Genomic DNA, 20,130 nt, shown 5'->3' on the forward strand with positions numbered 1-20,130 from the left:
AGAAACATCTCAAGGATGATCAATGGAAACAGGATGCACCTGAGCTCAATTTCGAGTCTCATAGCAAAGGGTCTGAATACTTATGTAAATAAGGTATTTCTGTTTTTAATTTTTAATAAATTTGCCAGATTTTCTAAAAACCTGTTTTCGCTTTGTCATTATGGGGTATTGTGTGTAGATTGATGAGGGAAAACATTTATTTAATCAATCTTAGAATAAGGCTGTAATGTAACAAAATGTGGAAAAGGTCAAGGGGTCTGAATACTTTCCGAAGGCACTGTATATATAATGTTACAAAAAAGCTGCTTGACCGTTGGTATGAGGGTCTTACAGTGTAATGTAGTGTTTGGTTTTCATCAGGCATAATGGGACCCATGTCGTACAAAACGTTGACTCAGGTTTTCCAAAAAGCATCTGGATGCACCTGGATGATCATCAATACTTTTGGAAGAATGTTCTATGGACAGATGATTCAAAAGGATAACTTTTTAAACGAGATGGGTCCCATTATGCCTGGCGAAAACAAAACACTGCAATCCACAGTAAGAACCTCATACCAACGGTCAAGCATGGTAGTTGCAGTGTGATGGTTAGGGGATGCTTTGGTGCCTCAGCATCTGGATGACTTGCCTTAATAGAAGAAACAATGAATTCTGCTGAGTATCAGAGAATTCTACAGGAGAATATCAGGACATCCGACTGTGAACTGAAGCTGAAGCGCAGCTGGGTAATGCAGCAAGATGATGCAAAACACAATTTGATGTTTTGGAATGGCCAAGTCAAAGTACAGACCTATTTCAACTTGTGATGCTGTGGCAGGACTTGAAACGAGCAGTTCATGCATGAAAACCCCCAAAAGTATCTGAGTTAAAGCAGTTCTGCATGGAAGAGTGGGCCAAAATTCCTCCACGACGACGTGAGAGACTGATCATCAACTACAGGAAGCTTTTGGTTGGAGTCATTGCAGCTAAAGGTGGTACAACCAGTAATTAAGTGTAATGGGGCATTACTTTTTAAATAAAATAAATAAAATAAGGTTACCTTTATCTAATATTGGGTTTTGGTTGAAGATCTGATAACATTCAGTATCAAAACTATGCAAAACTATAGAAAATCAGAAAGGGGGAAAATACTTTTTCACGGAACTGTAAGTGTTTTCTTGACAGGTTCAATGTGAACAGTGTCTTATGAGCCCACATTGCCTTAGCCACTGTGAACAGATCAGAGGACCTATCCCCGGCATCATTGGCCATGTACCATCCAGCCTCCTCCCAGGACCCGTATAGGACAGTCAGAGTTGATCAGATTTACAGTAAACCATAATCAACGTGAAAACACCCCTGTGTGTCAACAAAAAACACAGTGGGAAAAATGTACGTGGGTAAAACAGGGCGTGGGTAGTTGGGTAGGTGTGTGTGAGTGTGTTCTGGCGGCAGGTAGGGTGGGTAGGTACATTTGCATCACCTGACTCCAGCATCCTGAATAAGTATTTGCTGATTGAGAGGAGACTGTGACTGTGCAGTATCGACATGTTTGGATTTACCAAGAAGGCTGGACAGTCATTTGGTTCATAGGAAAGTGTCCCGTTCATTTCTGATCCGTGGTGTTTGATAAGTGGCAGAACTATGGAGTATCCTCTGGTGTGTGTTCTCATCCTGGTGCTGCTCAATTTCACTACAGGTAAAGTGGACAATTAGCTCATTCTGGAAATATATTGATGCCTATTTGTGCTATATGGCACAAACGCTTTGTTAAATAAGTAGCAGGTTGTCAAATGTCTCTGTTTGGTTGATGCACTTCAGTCAAACAGTATCAAGTCAGCAAGAAGGAGATTTCTATTTATCTGACATTGACAACCAATGTCTAGAGTAGACACTAGACATAGATAGTAAGTCATTTTGTAAATTGTGCGTTCAACTTGAAGGCACTAATTTTGAATGAAAAGCTTGTATTTCAGTTAAAGTGCCATAGTCTGAAGATTTGATTAATCTCAATTAAACTATTTTAAAGAACTATAAAGACTTTTGTACTGATTAATAATAAGAAATGTAAAGACTTTTGTACTGATTAATAATATCTCAAAACATGAACTAAACTCATCAATCCATCCTCTTCTAGATGTCTCTGGCCAGGCTGTGGTTCCCTCTATGAACCCCTTAGCTGTGGGAAGTAATGTCACACTGAACCTAGTTCCCCAAAGCCCCATCACCATAGGGACCTGGTCATATGAAACTACAGTCGTCGTACTTTTCTATCCTGGTGGCAGTAGTGTGAGGAAAATGTATCAAGACAGAATCTCATTCAACCGCTCCTCCTCAGAGCTGTCCATAAGCTCTCTCCAGCTCAACGACTCAGGACGATATACTGTCCAGGGAATGGAGCCAGTCCTGAATGCAGTGGTGACTTTGTCTGTCCAGGGTAAGGAACTGACATCAGCCTGTCTGTTTATCTTTCTACGATGGTAGACTCTCACACACTGGCACACACGGTCACTTGCTCGCACACATGCTCACCTGCACACCTATTCATATATTTTCTTGCACGCAGGTTCACATGCAAACATGCATGCACATCAGTGGAGGCTGCTGAGGGGAGGACAGCTTTTAATAATGGCTGGAATTTAGTGTAATGGAGTGAATGGAATGGTATCAAACATATGAAAAACATGTTTTTGATACCATTCCATTTACTCCATTCCAGCCATTGTTATGAGCCGTTCTCACTTCAGCAGCCTCCACGGATGCGCATACATTATCTATCAATGATTAATCTCTGTCACAATAATAAAAGGCAAAGTCATTTTCCTGACATGGAAAGCTAACACTTAAATGTGTCAATGTATTCTGAACCTATGTCACGATCGTCGTATTGAACAGACCAAGGCGCAGCGTGATGAACGAACATGTTTAACTTTATTATCTTTAGTGATAATAGAACACAATCAACAAAACAAGAAACGACTCGTGAAGTCCACGGTAACAATGACCGAACACGGAACAAGAACCCACAAACACAAAGGGAAAATAGACAGTATAAATATGGCTCCCAATCAGAGACAACCAACGACAGCTGACACTCGTTGCCTCTGATTGGGAGTCACTCTAGCCAACATAGAAATAAACACAACAGAATTACCAACATAGAAATAAACACATAGAATGAACACACCCTGGCTCAACATATAGAGTCCCAGAGCCAGGGTGTGACAGTACCCCCTAAAAGGCGCGGACTGCGACCGCGCCTCAACCTGAACAAAACGGGGGGGGGCGGGGCGGGCATACCTCCTCGGCGGCTGTTCTGGCTCCGGCCTTGACCACCACCCTCCAATAAACCTCCCATAGCGCCCCTGGTCCAGTCTGGCCCGCCCGGCTGGAGCTGAACTGGACTTAGCAGGAGCGGTTAGCTTCAGCTCCATAGTGGAGCAGTTGACCGGTACCTTACCAGGCACCGGTGACCCAGGCACGGGTTGTGCTGGACTGACGACGCGCACCCCTGGCTTGGGTGCGTGGAGGAGGAACGGGCCTTACCAGGCTGACGACGCGCACCCCCTGGCTTGGGTGCGTGGAGGAGGAACATGCCTTACCAGGCTGACGACTTGCACCCCTGGCTTAGTGCGTGGAGGAGGAACGGGCCTTACCAGGCTGACGACTCGCACCCCTGGCTTAGTGCGTGGAGGAGGAACGGGCCTTACCAGGCTGACGACTCGCACCCCTGGCTTGGTGGGTGGAGGAGGGACGGGCCTTACCAGGCTGACGTCTCGCACCCCTGGCTTAGTGCGAGTAGCAGGAACAGGCCTTACCAGGCTGACGTCTCGCACCCCTGGCTTAGTGCGAGTAGCAGGAACAGGCCGGGCCGGGCTGGCGACGCGCACCGTAGACTTGGTGCGAGTGGCAGGAACAGGCCGGGCCGGGCTGGCGACGCGCACCGTAGACTTGGTGCGAGTGGCAGGAACAGGCCGGGCTGGCGACGCGCACCGTAGACTTGGTGCGAGTGGCAGGAACAGGCCGGGCCGGGCTGGCGACGCGCACCGTAGACTTGGTGCGAGTGGCAGGAACAGGCCGGGCCGGGCTGGCGACGCGCACCGTAGACTTGGTGCGAGTGGCAGGAACAGGCCGGGCCGGGCTGGCGACGCGCACCGTATACTTGGTGCGAGTGGCAGGAACAGGCCGGGCCGGCGACGCGCACCGTAGACTTGGTGCGAGTGGCAGGAACAGGCCGGGCCGGGCTGGCGACGCGCACCGTATACTTGGTGCGAGTGGCAGGAACAGGCCGGGCCGGGCTGGCGACGCGCACCGTAGACTTGGTGCGAGTGGCAGGAACAGGCCGGGCCGGGCTGGCGACGCGCACCGTATACTTGGTGCGAGTGGCAGGAACAGGCCGGGCCGGGCTGGCGACGCACACCGTAGGCTTGGTGCGTGGAGCAGGGACAGGCCGGACTGGGCTGGCGACGCACACCGTAGGCTTGGTGCGTGGAGCAGGGACAGGCCGAACCGGGCTGGCGACGCACACCGTAGGCTTGGTGCGTGGAGCAGGGACTGGCCGGACTGGGCTGGCGACGCACACCGTAGGCTTTGTGCGTGGAGCAGGGACAGGCCGAACCAGGCTGTGGAGACGGATAGGAGACCTGGAGTGAAGAGCGGCCACAACCCGTCCTGGCTGAATGCCTACCCTCACACACTCTGTGTGAGGCATCCGCACAGGACGTACAGGGCGGTGTATCCGTAACCTGGTGGCCTTCTGAATCCGCCCCTTTTTTGCCTCCGTCAGCCCCGTCGTCCATGCCGTGTGCCCCCCCCAAAAAAAATTCTGGGGTTGCCTCTCGACCGTCCGACGACGACCCTGATCACGCCGTTGCTCCTCTCTCCGTCGCCTCTCCACTGTCTCACTCCATGGCCGGCGATCCATCCCGGCCAGGATTTCCTCCCAAGTCCAGGACCCTTTACCGTCCAATATCTCCTCCCATGTCCAGGCTGCCTGCTCCTCTCTACGGCGCGCCTCCACCGTCTCTTCTCCCGGCGCTTCCTCCCATGTCCAGCCCAAGAGCTGCCCCTGGACATGCTGCTTGGTCGTTGCATGGTGGGTTCTTCTGTCACGATCGTCGTATTGAACAGACCAAGGCGCAGCGTGATGAACGAACATGTTTAACTTTATTATCTTTAGTGATAATAGAACACAATCAACAAAACAAGAAACGACTCGTGAAGTCCACAGTAACAATGACCGAACACGGAACAAGAACCCACAAACACAAAGGGAAAATAGACAGTATAAATATGGCTCCCAATCAGAGACAACCAACGACAGCTGACACTCGTTGCCTCTGATTGGGAGTCACTCTAGCCAACATAGAAATAAACACAACAGAATTACCAACATAGAAATAAACACATAGAATGAACACACCCTGGCTCAACATATAGAGTCCCAGAGCCAGGGTGTGACAGTACCCCCCCCTAAAGGCGCGGACTGCGACCGCGCCTCAACCTGAACAAAACAGGGGAGGGCTGGGCGGGCATACCTCCTCGGCGGCGGTTCTGGCTCCGGCCTTGACCACCACCCTCCAATAAACCCCCCATAGCGCCCCTGGTCCAGAATGAACACACCCTGGCTCAACATATAGAGTCCCAGAGCCAGGGTGTGACAACCTATAGTGAATTTGGACTACCACTGAAAAGAATGAACCTGAACAGATCACAGAGTATGAGCAAATTTTACACAATACTTTTTATGTGTGCGCAAAGAGACTAAGAGCTCTACAGTGCTCAATCCTGTAACTTGGTCTCTATGAAAATTAAATTAAATTAAATAGCATATTTAGATTAATTTCCAAAACAAGTTTTACAGTGTGAAGCAAAACATCAACTATATGGTTGTAATTCAGTAACACACAAAAACACTTTTTTGAGACACATACATCTTATCTTGACTGCCATCTACTCTCTCACCCACAGAGCCCATTTCAAACGTGACTCTAAGGGCCAATGCCATTGATCTAGTGGAATTGAACGACACTGCCATTTTCACCTGTTCCGTCTCCTCTGGCACTTCCCTCTCTTACCGCTGGCTGAATGGCAGCTCAGAGGTCACAGCCAGTGACAGAGTTCGGCTTGGTGGTGGGAACAGCACTCTCACCATAGTCAGTGTGACACGATACGATGAAGGGCCATTCAGATGTATGGTCATCAACGGAATCAGCAATGGCACCAGCCAGCCCATTGGCCTCAATGTTAGATGTGAGTATCAGAGTCTGCAGTACATATCAATCATACTCAACAGACATGGATTGTACCTTGTCATTGAGAGCCAGCACTCCATGCAATGATGCAATATGCCTATTTTCATCATAAACCATTCCTCTGTATCCACTTGATCCAGGTCATTATTTGCATGGATCATTAGTACACTGTGTTTCGTAGAGCAGGACGGAAACATATTCTAGGGAATGTTTACCCAACACATCATTGTTATTGGTTCCTCCCATAGATGGCCCAAGTAATCTCACCATGATGGTACTTCCTGAGATGACCATAGGACATACAGCCTACAAATCGGGCTCTGACATCACTCTGTCCTGCTCCGCTCAGTCCAAACCCGCTGTGTCCTACAAGTGGAGGTTTAATGGGGCGTTCCTCAATGAGCAAAGCCCACAGCTCAGCCTGCAGAACACCAGGGAGAACCAGACAGGAGGTTACTCCTGCTTAGCCCACAACAATGTCACACTCCGATTCGCCACCCTGACCACAATGATAAAGATCATGGGTGAGGCAACATTCACTGTTTACGAAATGTCATATAGTTGGTAGTGAATATTTGATTATTGATGGTTAAGAATACAATGTTATGTAATTAGGCAATAAGGCCAGAGGAGGTGTGGTATATGTCCAATATAACACAGCTAAGGGCTGTTCTTATGCCTGGACACAGCCCTTAGCAGTGGTATATTGGCCGTATACCACAAACCCCCGAGGTGCCTTATTGCTATTATAAACTGTTTACCAAAGTTATTAGAGTAGCAAAAAGCAATGTTTTGTCATACACGTGGTATACCACGGCTTTCAGCAAATTCAGGGCTCAAACCACCCAGTTTACAATGGTCTTTTTACCACCGATCGAGTGAAGTACAACATGACAAATGACTCATCCTCTTCTTTTACTCTAGAGCCGATATCAGCAGTTGCGTTGAACAGTGATGGGAAGCCACCGATACTGGGTCAGTCGCTCACTTTGCGGTGTGAGGTGACTGGACCTGTAGACTACACTCACTGGCTGATGAACAGCCAGCTCATCTCCCTAAACAACAGAACGATCTTCTCTACGGACAACAAGACAATGGTTATCAACCCAATCCAGTTTTCTGACAGTGGAGAATATCTCTGTGAGGCCTTTAATGCTGCCAGCAACCTGACCAGCATGACATACAAGCTTGTGGTGAACTGTGAGTATTACACGAGCTGGTAATCTTTGTCTGATAAGACCAATTCAGTGGCCTTGTAGTTAGAGTGTCCGCCCTGAGATTAGAAGGTTGGGAGTTTGATCCCTGGACGAGTCATACCAACAACTGTACAAATGGGACCCAATGTGTATTTTCTTGGCACTCAACATTAAGGAGATAGAATCGGGGTAAGGGCCTGTGATAGACTAGCGTCCTGTCCAGGGGATGTACTTATACATCAAGCTGCAACACACAAGCCAAGGCTTGTGCAAGGCTATTTACTTACTAATCTTTGTCAAAATAGTCAAACCATAAGATAAACCATACTGTTAACTGTTTAACAGTTGGACCAGAGAGACCTGCTGTAACTAGTCCGGATATCGCGATGACAGGACACATCGTCACCTTCAACTGCTCAGCCTCCTCTCAGCCTCCCAGCCAGTTCAGCTGGTTCTTCAATGGCTCCAAGGTGGCGACTGGCTCAGTGTATAAGACTAGCCCACTAACCTTAGCCAGTTATGGGGAGTACACCTGTGTGGCCTTCAACAACATCACTGGCAGAAACAGTACTGTCTCCAAGATGCTCACCGTCATTGGTAAGACAGAAGAGACATCTAAACTGTTTAACTTGTACATGTAGATATAGGCCAATCAACATACAGTGATTGCAGTCAATATTCTTGTGATACTCTGATGTTTTCTTCACAGAACCAGTCACAATGGCCATGGTGAAAGTCATTGGAGCCCAGCCAATACTGAATGAGACATTCTCTCTGACCTGTGACACCGCTGGAACCATTTACTCCATTCACTGGATGAGGAACAGCTGGCCTCTGTATGCTGACAACAGAAAACAATTTTCTATGAACAACAATACACTGACATTCAACTATGTCCAGCGTTCTGACAATGGAGACTATCAGTGTTCTGCCTCCAACCAACTCAGCAACATGACCAGCCCAAGCTACAGACTGATCGTCAACTGTGAGTAGTTATTATGTCCCAAAACCAAACTTGATATCTGCCAATCTAATTCTAATTTTGACCTATAATGAGGGCAAGATTAAATGTGTAGTAATGGAATTGGGGTAGGTATTGATGCCACTTCTGGCACCAATATAATGAAGCCAAGGGGATGGCTGGGTATTGCTGGGGTCAAACTCAGGGAAGCGCACTAATGGCAGTTCCAATAGCTAATCTCATTCAATATCTTCATTATCTTGTGTTTCCCAGATGGTCCAGAGAGACCTGTTATCATGAGTCCGGATATAGCGATGACAGGATACATTGTCACCTTCAACTGCTCGGCCTCCTCTCAGCCTCCCAGCCAGTTCAGCTGGTTCTTCAATGGCTCCCAGGTGGCAACTGGCTCAGTGTATAAGACTAGCCCACTGACCTTAGCCAGTCATGGGAAGTACACCTGTGTGGCCTTCAACAACGTCACTGGCAGAAATAGCACTGTCTCCAAGATGCTCACTGTTGTTGGTGAGTCAGCAACTGCTACTTAAAATCAAGGAACTAAAACATGCTTTAGTTTGTTTGTGTTCAGTTGGTTTTAGACACAGCCTAAGCGCTGTTGAACCTACAGTATAATTAGATGGAAGTTGAGATATAAAGTGCTGAAAAACCATTTGACCTACTTTCCACAGCACCTGTGACCATGACCATGGTGAAAGTCATTGGAGCCCAGCCAATACTGAATGAGACATTCTCTCTGACCTGTGACACCGCTGGAACCATTTACTCCATTCACTGGATGAGGAACAGCTGGCCTCTGTATGCTGACAACAGAAAACACTTTTCTATGAACAACAATACACTGACATTCAACTATGTCCAGCGTTCTGACAATGGAGACTATCAGTGTTCTGCCTCCAACCAACTCAGCAACATGACCAGCCCAAGCTACAGACTGATCGTCAACTGTGAGTAGTTATTATGTCCCAAAACCAAACTTGATATCTGCCAATTTAATTCTAATTTTGACCTATAATGAGGGCAAGATTAAATGTGTAGTAATGGAATTGGGGTAGGTATTGATGCCACTTCTGGCACCAATATAATGAAGCCAAGGGGATGGCTGGGTATTGCTGTGGTAGAACTAAGGGAAGCGCACTAATGGCAGTTCCAATAGCTAATCTCATTCAATATCTTCATTATCTTGTGTTTCCCAGATGGTCCAGAGAGACCTGTTATCATGAGTCCGGATATAGCGATGACAGGAATCATTGTCACCTTCAACTGCTCGGCCTCCTCTCAGCCTCCCAGCCAGTTCAGCTGGTTCTTCAATGGCTCCCAGGTGGCAACTGGCTCAGTGTATAATACTAGCCCACTGACATTAGCCAGTCATGGGAAGTACACCTGTGTGGCCTTCAACAATGTCACTGGCAGAAATAGCACTGTCTCCAAGATGCTCACTGTTGTTGGTGAGTCAGCAACTGCTACTTAAAATCAAGGAACTAAAACATGCTTTAGTTTGTTTGTGTTCAGTTGGTTTTAGACACAGCCTAAGCGCTGTTGAACCTACAGTATAATTAGATGGAAGTTGAGATATAAAGTGCTGAAAAACCATTTGACCTACTTTCCACAGCACCTGTGACCATGACCATGGTGAAAGTCATTGGAGCCCAGCCAATACTGAATGAGACATTCTCTCTGACCTGTGACACCGCTGGAACCATTTACTCCATTCACTGGATGAGCAACGGCTGGCCTCTGTATGCTGACAACAGAAAACACTTTTCTATGAACAACAATACACTGACATTCAACTATGTCCAGCGTTCTGACAATGGAGACTATCAGTGTTCTGCCTCCAACCAACTCAGCAACATGACCAGCCCAAGCTACAGACTGATCGTCAACTGTGAGTAGTTATTATGTCCCAATACCAAACTTGATTTCTGCCAATTTAATTCTAATTTTGACCTATAATGAGGGCAAGATTAAATGTGTAGTAATGGAATTTGGGTAGGTATTGATGCCACTTCTGGCACCAATATAATGAAGCCAAGGGGATGGCTGGGTATTGCTGGGGTAGAACTAAGGGAAGCGCACTAATGGCAGTTCCAATAGCTAATCTCATTCAATATCTTCATTATCTTGTGTTTCCCAGATGGTCCAGAGAGACCTGTTATCATGAGTCCGGATATAGCGATGACAGGATACATCGTCACCTTAAACTGCTCGGCCTCCTCTCAGCCTCCCAGCCAGTTCAGCTGGTTCTTCAATGGCTCCCAGGTGGCAACTGGCTCAGTGTATAAGACTAGCCCACTGACATTAGCCAGTCATGGGAAGTACACCTGTGTGGCCTTCAACAACGTCACTGGCAGAAATAGCACTGTCTCCAAGATGCTCACTGTTGTTGGTGAGTCAGCAACTGCTACTTAAAATCAAGGAACTAAAACATGCTTTAGTTTGTTTGTGTTCAGTTGGTTTTAGACACAGCCTAAGCGCTGTTGAACCTACAGTATAATTAGATGGAAGTTGAGATATAAAGTGCTGAAAAACCATTTGACCTACTTTCCACAGCACCTGTGACCATGACCATGGTGAAAGTCATTGGAGCCCAGCCAATACTGAATGAGACATTCTCTCTGACCTGTGACACCGCTGGAACCATTTACTCCATTCACTGGATGAGGAACAGCTGGCCTCTGTATGCTGACAACAGAAAACACTTTTCTATGAACAACAATACACTGACATTCAACTATGTCCAGCGTTCTGACAATGGAGACTATCAGTGTTCTGCCTCCAACCAACTCAGCAACATGACCAGCCCAAGCTACAGACTGATCGTCAACTGTGAGTAGTTATTATGTCCCAAAACCAAACTTGATATCTGCCAATTTAATTCTAATTTTGACCTATAATGAGGGCAAGATTAAATGTGTAGTAATGGAATTGGGGTAGGTATTGATGCCACTTCTGGCACCAATATAATGAAGCCAAGGGGATGGCTGGGTATTGCTGTGGTAGAACTAAGGGAAGCGCACTAATGGCAGTTCCAATAGCTAATCTCATTCAATATCTTCATTATCTTGTGTTTCCCAGATGGTCCAGAGAGACCTGTTATCATGAGTCCGGATATAGCGATGACAGGAATCATTGTCACCTTCAACTGCTCGGCCTCCTCTCAGCCTCCCAGCCAGTTCAGCTGGTTCTTCAATGGCTCCCAGGTGGCAACTGGCTCAGTGTATAATACTAGCCCACTGACATTAGCCAGTCATGGGAAGTACACCTGTGTGGCCTTCAACAATGTCACTGGCAGAAATAGCACTGTCTCCAAGATGCTCACTGTTGTTGGTGAGTCAGCAACTGCTACTTAAAATCAAGGAACTAAAACATGCTTTAGTTTGTTTGTGTTCAGTTGGTTTTAGACACAGCCTAAGCGCTGTTGAACCTACAGTATAATTAGATGGAAGTTGAGATATAAAGTGCTGAAAAACCATTTGACCTACTTTCCACAGCACCTGTGACCATGACCATGGTGAAAGTCATTGGAGCCCAGCCAATACTGAATGAGACATTCTCTCTGACCTGTGACACCGCTGGAACCATTTACTCCATTCACTGGATGAGCAACGGCTGGCCTCTGTATGCTGACAACAGAAAACACTTTTCTATGAACAACAATACACTGACATTCAACTATGTCCAGCGTTCTGACAATGGAGACTATCAGTGTTCTGCCTCCAACCAACTCAGCAACATGACCAGCCCAAGCTACAGACTGATCGTCAACTGTGAGTACACTCTTAGAAAAAAAGGTTCCAAATGGGTTCTGTGGCTGTCCCTATAGGAGAACCCTTTTTGGTTCCAGGTAGAACTCTTTTGGGTTCTATGTATAACCCTCTGTGGAAAGGGTTCTACATGGAACCCAAAACACTTCTACCTGGAACCAAAAGGGGTTCTTCAAAGCATTCTACTATGGGGACAGCCAAATAACCCTTTTTGGTTCTAGGTAGCACCTTTTTATCTGAGTGTAGCTAACAAGTGCTATAAAGTTCAACTTTAACCCCATGGCTTAAGGTGGAATCTTTCAGAACTTCCTTTATAAATATTGTAGTAAAGTCAATGTAAAGGTTTTGATCCCACCTCTAACACTATTAACATATTTTGATGACCTTTGACCTTCTGGTCAATGACCCCTATTGAGTGACAGTCAGATGCTGATTGTCTTTTGTGTTATAGATGGACCAGAGATGCCTGTTATAACAGGACCAGCATTAGGAGAAACAGGACACATCGTGACCTTCAACTGCTCGGCCTCCTCTCAGCCTCCCAGCCAGTTCAGCTGGTTCTTCAATGGTTCCCAGGTGGCGACTGACTCAGTGTATGAGACTGGCCCACTGACCTTAGCCAGTTATGGGGAGTACACCTGTGTGGCCTTCAACAACATCACTGGCAAAAACAGCACTGTCTCCAAGATGCTCACTGTTGTTGGTGAGTCAGACTGTAGATTATTTGCTTTGTTGTGTTCATTTACAATCTGATTAGAATAACAATAACATACTTAGCATACAAAAGAGGCCAAACATTTCACATTTTTACTCAGCGAAGATGTACAGCTGAATACATCCATTCAATATAGTGCAGTGTCCACTTATACCCTTAGCTCTCACCCCCTCCTTCCACAAAGATGTACTTTTCCATCACCCAGGATTTATCTGTGCTCCTCCATGCCTATCACAGGACTTCTCATCAGTCAGGAGAGGCCTTGGGAGTATACATTCCTGGAGTCCACTGCAGTCCACTAAATAATGACACTTCTCATACACAGAGTTTGAACCTAACACTACCTTCAAATTATAAACACATAAAAACAATCTATTCATACTAAGGGGATAGAATTATATAAAACAGGAAATATATAAAACTGTAAGATAAACAGTAATTTACAATCTATCAGATCGTACAACCATTTGTTTTATATGTACATGTTTTATATATCCAACTATTGCATCGCTGGAACTAACCATTTTATCAAATGACAAATATTGATACTGTACATAAAGCAATACACATCCTCTCTCCTCACAGAGGCTATAAAGTCGGTGATGGTGAAACAAAGCAAAATACCGATAGCATCTGACAATCTAACCCTGACCTGTGATGTCACTGGGCGCTATGACACAATCTACTGGATGAAGGACAACCTGCCTCTGATCCTGAACAACACCTTGAACTCTGACATCACCATCTCCAACAACTCTCTGCACTTCAGTCCAGTCAACGTGTCTAATGATGGAAACTATCAGTGCGTCGCCACCAACCTCCTTCGTCCACACACCAGCCCTAAATACAAGCTATTGGTGAACTGTAAGTACTGGCGTTTTAATCTGTTGGTAAAATATTTAAAAAGATAAAAATGGTACATTATATAATGTAGAAACAGTCAGAAACCCACCACTGTTATGATGGTTAGTGCTATTAGGGATACTTGGGATGTCCCTAGCCTAAACCCTAACCTTAACCCCTACCATTACCTTAACCTTTACCTAGCCTTAACCTTAACTCTTACCTTAACTGTTTTAAATTTCAACTTCAATGGGGTGACGTAAGAGTTGGATGTCCCAAGTACCCCGTTTAGACATTTTTCCCTGTTATGACTCCCCCCCACCCTCCCCTCTCTAAACCTCTTTCTGTAGATGGCCCTCTGAGTGTGAACATCTCTGGACCAGTCTCAGTGATGATTGGCTCAGTAATCACAGCCACGCTGAAGTGCTCTGCCGACTCCCAGCCAACCAGTGAATACGGGTGGAAATTCAACAACCAATCAGTGCTGGGGACTGGTCCTTTGATAGCTGTTGTCGCCTCCTTGGAGAATGCAGGGAACTACACTTGTGTGGCCAAGAACCCTGTGACCAACATCTCAATGTCCAACACCATCAGTCTGGATGTCACTGGTAAGTGGGTCGGCTGTTGTAGTAAGACCTAGGTGGAATGTACTGAGTAATCAAATGTCACAAAGTTGTTTTTATTATGTTGAAACTTGGTATTTAATATTGGCATACTTGTTTGTGCAAGGATCATTTTCATGCATCAGGGAAAATGCAATAAAGACATATGCTGAACTGGGAGGTACAGACAGGAATCAAGAATATTACAATTTAAAGAAACTTCCTCACTCATTCTCTTTGCCCTCCTCCTCTCCCATTCTCTTTGCCCTCCTCCTCTCCCATTCTCTTTGCCCTCCTCCTCTCCCATTCTCTTTGCCCTCCTCCTCTCCCATTCTCTTTGTCCTCCTCCTCTCCCATTCTCTTTGCCCTCCTCTCCCATTCTCTTTGCCCTCCTCCTCTCCCATTCTCTTTGCCCTCCTCCTCTCCCATTCTCTTTGTCCTCCTCCTCTCCCATTCTCTTTGCCCTCCTCCTCTCCCATTCTCTTTGCCCTCCCCCTCTCCCATTCTCTTTGTCCTCCTCCTCTCCCATTCTCTTTGTCTCCTTTCTCTCCCAGGCCACTCTCCTGCCCCTCCATTCCAATCCAGAGTTGGTCTGATGCTGATGGCCCTGCTAGCTCTCTCTCTCTGCCTCTGATCAACCACTGAGACCACCACAGTATGCACACTGCATGTCTGTCTGCTGGCTGGGAGCCAATCACTCCCTTCCCTCTACCCTCACTGACCTGAGAAAGGACTGGATAGGAATAAGTGGTATTGTCGATATTGTAATTGCCCCATCTTGCCACCATAGGGCTGGGTTTAGTATGCTCACTCCTTTCCAATGCTTTTAGATTGTGAGGAGAGAGTCAACAAGAGGTCAGAAGGGAGGGGTCTATCCTCTTAGAATAGAACCCACCTCTACAATGTGTTTTTATGTCAATCATCTCTATTAACTGATATTCCTTTTAAAAACAACAATCTTGAAAACTGGTCTTCAACATGGTAATTTGTTTTTTAATGTAGAATTTTTTGAAAATTTAGAAGATGCTCTTATCCAGAGCGACTTACAGGAGCAATTAGGGTTAAGTGCCTTGTAATTGAAGGGGCAAACATCCACTGCTCAGCTGCACTGCCTATTTCTGTTTCTAATTCAATGTTCTTAGATATTCACTGCCCTTGTGACTGTTGCCCTGGAGTCCATTCACTGAGTCCCTTTCTGTGTTTGATCATGTATGTAAACTCTGTAGTTCAAGTACAAATTCAGGTATATTTAGCTTATAAATACCATAGAGGTAAAACGTTTCAAATGATAATACATTTAACTGGTGTTTATGTAAAACATGGCTTGTTTTTGCACATATTTAATGTATAAGCTTGTAAATCCTCGGAGGAGATGCAGGCTTATGCTGTTGTCTTATGTTTATTTTTCCTCTTCATTAATTATTGTCTTAAATAAAGTGTTGTCTTTTCACACCTGTCCTACTGAATGGTGCAATCTTGGGTGATTTCTTTATCGGCAAAATCGCTGTGAAGAAATGTGGATTTAATGAAGTAGCAACAGAAGGATTTAGAGTGGCACAATACACGCAAAAGGAAATATGAAATCTAATGATAAAATGCTAAAATAATACCTTGGAAATCACTCCACACGCATAGTGAAACTTGTTATAAAAACATGTATTACAAAGGAGTATAATTATATAATAAATGTTTATTAAAAAAGGAGTCATGGTTCTTGAGAGAGCAATATGAGATTACAAAACATGGTTTCAAGGTTTATAAAGTAGTTATTAAAGGTCAACTCTTTATATTGGAATACTCATGAAGTGTTTGCCTTGGTCACCCTTTGACCTCTCTACCCTTTCCATGATCTTCTGGCATTTCCAATGATTCTTGAATCCTTTCCTTAAGCACATTGCCACAACTGGATTGTGCGTAGGTTTGAGAGGACGGGAGAGAGATACACAGATTAGTGACTTTGGGAGAGTCCACTGTAACAAGTATTGTAGTAACTCTTCAATGTACTGCTGTTCCACTTTAACAAGTATTGTAGTAACTCTTCAATGTACTGCTGTTAGTGTTACAGAAACACAGGGCTACTCACAGGCCTTCGTGGGCTTGCGGTAGGATTTGGCAGAGTCCTGGCAGAGGCAGCTTCCACTCAAACCCTCTCTCGTCCTCCCTGAGTGACACAAAGCAAACTGCTGTGTTAGCCTGAGTGCCATTCGGTTTCGGCCAACTATTTGCCATCCAAAAACATTACTATCATTGCCTGTCAGAAACAGACTGACAAGCAGGCTAGGATTGTATCCACTTACAAAAATCACAAATTACTGTATATCCTTAAAATATACATACTGGACAAATAGCAATTACTTCCTAATTGTCACGACCTCGGCCGAGGCTGCCTCCCCTCCTTGTTTGGGCAGGCTTCGGCGTTCGTCGTCACCGGAGTACTAACCACTCCCGCCCCAATCATCATCACAATTGTCTTGTCTTGTTATCACACACACCTTGTTCTAATCCCTAATTAGTCTGTGTATAAGTGTTCCATCTGCTCCCTTGTCCTTGTGGGTGATTGTTTATTGTGGAGGTTAGTGAAGCTCGGTGGACCTCGTGTATTTTGTATCGACGGGAGTATTTCCCGTGTGCCTTGTATTTTCCAGTGCACCTGTTTTGTGCCCTGGAGTGTGTTTGACGCATTTCTGCGTAACCCTGTATTTTTGCGGATTAAAGCCAGTTATTCTGTGATTTACCCTCCTGCGCCTGACTCCTTCAACACCACCTCATCACACTAATCACTCACCCTTACAGTCACACAGTCTGTCAAGGTGTCTGGGGGGGTTGATCTGGTCTCCAACTCTCCCTAGGTCCTCCACTGTAGCTGCACTGACACCTGAACGTTGTACATCAGTTTCAGGAATCCCTTGGTAGAGAGGATAATCAGAATGGATATGTATGTATGATGGATATTTATGCATGATGGATATGCCTGTATGACGGATATTTCTGTATGATGGATATGTCTGTATTACAGATATTTCTGTTGATGGATATGTACAGTGCATTCGGAAAGTATTCAGACCCCTTGATCTTTCCACATTTTGTTACGTCAAAGCCTTATTCAAAAAATTGATTAAATCATTTTTTCCCCCTCATCAATCTAGACACAATACCCCAAAATGACAAAGCAAAAACTAGTTTTTATAAATTTTTGCAAATGTATAAAATAAAATTAAACTGAAATATGAAATGTACATAAGTATTCAGACCCTTTATTCATTACTTTGTTGAAACACCTTTGGCAGCGATTACAGCATCGAGTCTTTTTGGGTATGACGCTACAAGCTTGGCACACCTGGATTTGGGGAATTTGTCCCATTTTTCTCTGCAGATCCTCTCAAGTTCACAGGTTGGATGGGACGCGTCACTGCACAGCTATTTTTAGGTCTCTCCAGAGATGTTAGATCGGGTTCAAGTCTGGGCTCTGGCTGGGCTACTCAAGGACATTCAGAGACTTGTTCGAAGCCACTCCTGCCTTGTCTTGGCATTCAGGCCAAAGTGTTCAATCCTGTATTCATCAGACCAGAGAATCTTGTATCTCATGGTATGAGAGTCCTTTATATGCCTTTTGGCAAACTCCAAGCGTGCTGTCATGTGCCTTTTACTGAGGAGTGGCTTCCGTCTGGCCACTCTACCATAAAGGCCTGATTGGTGGAGTGCTGCAGAGATGGTTGTCCTTCAGGAAGGTTCTCCCATCTCCACAGAGGAACTCTGGAGCTCTGTCAGAGTGACCATCAGGTTCTTGGTCACCTCCCTGACCAAGGCCCTTCTCCCCCGATTGCTCAGTTTGGCCGGGCGGCCAGCTCTAGGAAGAGTCTTGGTGGTTCCAAACTTCTTCCATTTAAGAATGATGGAGACCACTGTTTTCTTGGGGACCTTCAATGCTGCAGACATTTGCTGGTACCCTTCCCCAGATATGTGCCTCGACACAATCCTGTCTTGGAGCTCTACGGACAATTCCTTCGACCTCATGGCTTGTTTTTTGTTCTGACATGCACTGTCAACTGTGGGACCTTGTATACACAGGTGTGTGCCTTTCTAAATTATGTCCAATCAATTGTAATTACCACAGGTGGACTCCAATCAAGTTGTAGAAACATCTCAAGGATGATCAATGGAAACAAGATGCACCTGAGCTCAATTTCGAGTCTCATAGCAAAGGGTCTGAAAACTTATGTAAATAAGGTATCTGTTTTATAATTTGTAATACATTTGCAGATATTTCTAAAAACCAGTTTTTGCTTTGTCATTATGGGGTATTGTGTGTAGATTGATGATAATTTTATTTATTTAATCAATTTTAGAATAAGGCTGTAATGTAACAAAATGTGGAAAAAGTCAAGTGGTCTGAATACTTTCCGAATGCACTGTATGTACGATGGATATTTCTGTATGATGGATGTGTCTGTATGATGAACATTTCTGTATGACGGATATGTCTGTATGATGGATATGTCTGTATGATGGACATTTCTGTATGACGGATATGTCTGTCCGTATGATGGATGTCTGTGTGCAACTACTATGAGATGGCTATGTCTGTCTGCAACGCTTCATGAAACGCTCAGAACATCAGAAACAAACAATCAAATTCACATGTCAATTTGTTTACAAGTCTCCCTATGAGTTAAGAGCTAAATGTAGTGCTTTCACAGACACCTCAAATCATGCACACCAGTAGCAGCTTTATTAAGTGTAACCTGCTTTAACTCACTGTACATGATAAAGGCAAATACATTCAACAGTAAATCAAACAGAATGTTCAATACTTTACCTTGACCGGTGAATGCCAATAAACAGAACAGCAAAAGCATCTTTAATCCCATTCCTATGTCCACACTATCCTTGTGAATGTGCAATATAACCTCTGCAGCTACTACTGAATGAACAACTAACCTCTGCAGTTACTTCAGCCTTTTATATAGACGTGTCTCAGTCTGAGATGAAATGGGCCATGTTGTATGAAGTGTGTCCCCCTACCAACACTCACACCTGCCTTGTGGCTTGTTGTGTTATATATGCCAAGCGTCTTGGAAAGAGTGGACGTTAGCCAAAACAACACCTCATAGTGTTAAAGATGAGTGATGTCAGCCTGACAGGTGGATGAGGGCCCTTCATGACACTGACATGTGATAGTGTCTATGGCAAAACACTCTTCTGCCTTCATAGCTTATGTTCAATAAATATACTTTCTTTCAGAGCAAACTAACAAATAACGTTAATTAAATAGAATGTTCACCTGAAGACTTGAAGGCCGCTTGAAAGCGTCAGCCAGACACTGTGATTGTTTCCTTCGCAAACATTAAGACAACGATCAAATATTCCTCTAGCAAAACAATTAGGAAATAAAAGCATCATTGATCTGATAGGTCAGTATGCTGCCCAGATCATCATTCAAGCGATTAGAGCAAACTAAATGCCAGTTTATTTGTGTAAAAGGGTTAGAAATTATATTTGCACCGAGTCAAATCTCACATTGACTATCACAGAACATGAACATTCTTTCACGGCTTAACGGTTTGGTACTTGCTGGATTCCATTAATCAGTCATGGTATTGTGCTCCACACCGCTATGTTGGATTGGCTGGTTCATTCACCCCCACGTCGATGATATCTCTGACAATCAACTTAAAAACAGATATTTACACTTGGTCTCTTGATCTTCCGTTTTCGGGCATGTTAGAAGCTGTAAGGTGGAACTGGTAAACAAATACTTCTGGACAACTGACACTGCCAACTAACCATAAGAAA

The 20,130-nt window shown here is 44.9% G+C and overlaps 1 protein-coding gene across 2 annotated transcripts; it reads left to right on the forward strand.

The window, feature by feature from the left end:
• The first annotated feature begins 1,524 nt into the window (after window positions 1-1,524).
• On the forward strand, window positions 1,525-15,803 carry LOC121585369 (hemicentin-1). 2 transcript variants are annotated; one of them, XM_041901736.2, is made up of 19 exons: window positions 1,525-1,680; window positions 2,119-2,418; window positions 5,952-6,233; window positions 6,484-6,759; window positions 7,160-7,435; window positions 7,777-8,028; window positions 8,141-8,416; window positions 8,666-8,917; window positions 9,082-9,357; window positions 9,607-9,858; window positions 10,023-10,298; window positions 10,548-10,799; window positions 10,964-11,239; window positions 11,489-11,740; window positions 11,905-12,180; window positions 12,629-12,880; window positions 13,478-13,756; window positions 14,086-14,343; window positions 14,892-15,803. In XM_041901736.2, exons 1-19 carry the CDS (start codon window positions 1,626-1,628, stop codon window positions 14,969-14,971), a joined length of 4,698 nt encoding a protein of 1,565 aa, XP_041757670.2. In that variant the 5' UTR covers window positions 1,525-1,625; the 3' UTR covers window positions 14,972-15,803. The 2 variants fall into 2 exon arrangements, with proteins under 2 accessions (XP_041757670.2, XP_045082201.1); XM_045226266.1 differs by lacking the exons at window positions 10,548-10,799; window positions 10,964-11,239.
• Window positions 15,804-20,130: the final 4,327 nt, after the last annotated feature.

Source organism: Coregonus clupeaformis, chromosome 17 (genome assembly GCF_020615455.1).
Source record: "Coregonus clupeaformis isolate EN_2021a chromosome 17, ASM2061545v1, whole genome shotgun sequence".
Taxonomy (NCBI): Eukaryota; Metazoa; Chordata; class Actinopteri; order Salmoniformes; family Salmonidae; genus Coregonus; species Coregonus clupeaformis.

What these genes read in the sequence shown, in the direction of transcription:
- LOC121585369 (XM_041901736.2), top strand. Translation starts at nt 1,626, where the DNA reads ATGGAGTATCCTCTGGTGTGTGTTCTCATCCTGGTGCTGCTCAATTTC. An exon ending in CAAGATGCTCACCGTCATTG is followed by an intron (nt 8,029 to 8,140) that starts GTAAGACAGAAG and finishes TTTTCTTCACAG; the next exon opens with AACCAGTCACAATGGCCATG. An exon ending in CAAGATGCTCACTGTTGTTG is followed by an intron (nt 10,800 to 10,963) that starts GTGAGTCAGCAA and finishes TACTTTCCACAG; the next exon opens with CACCTGTGACCATGACCATG.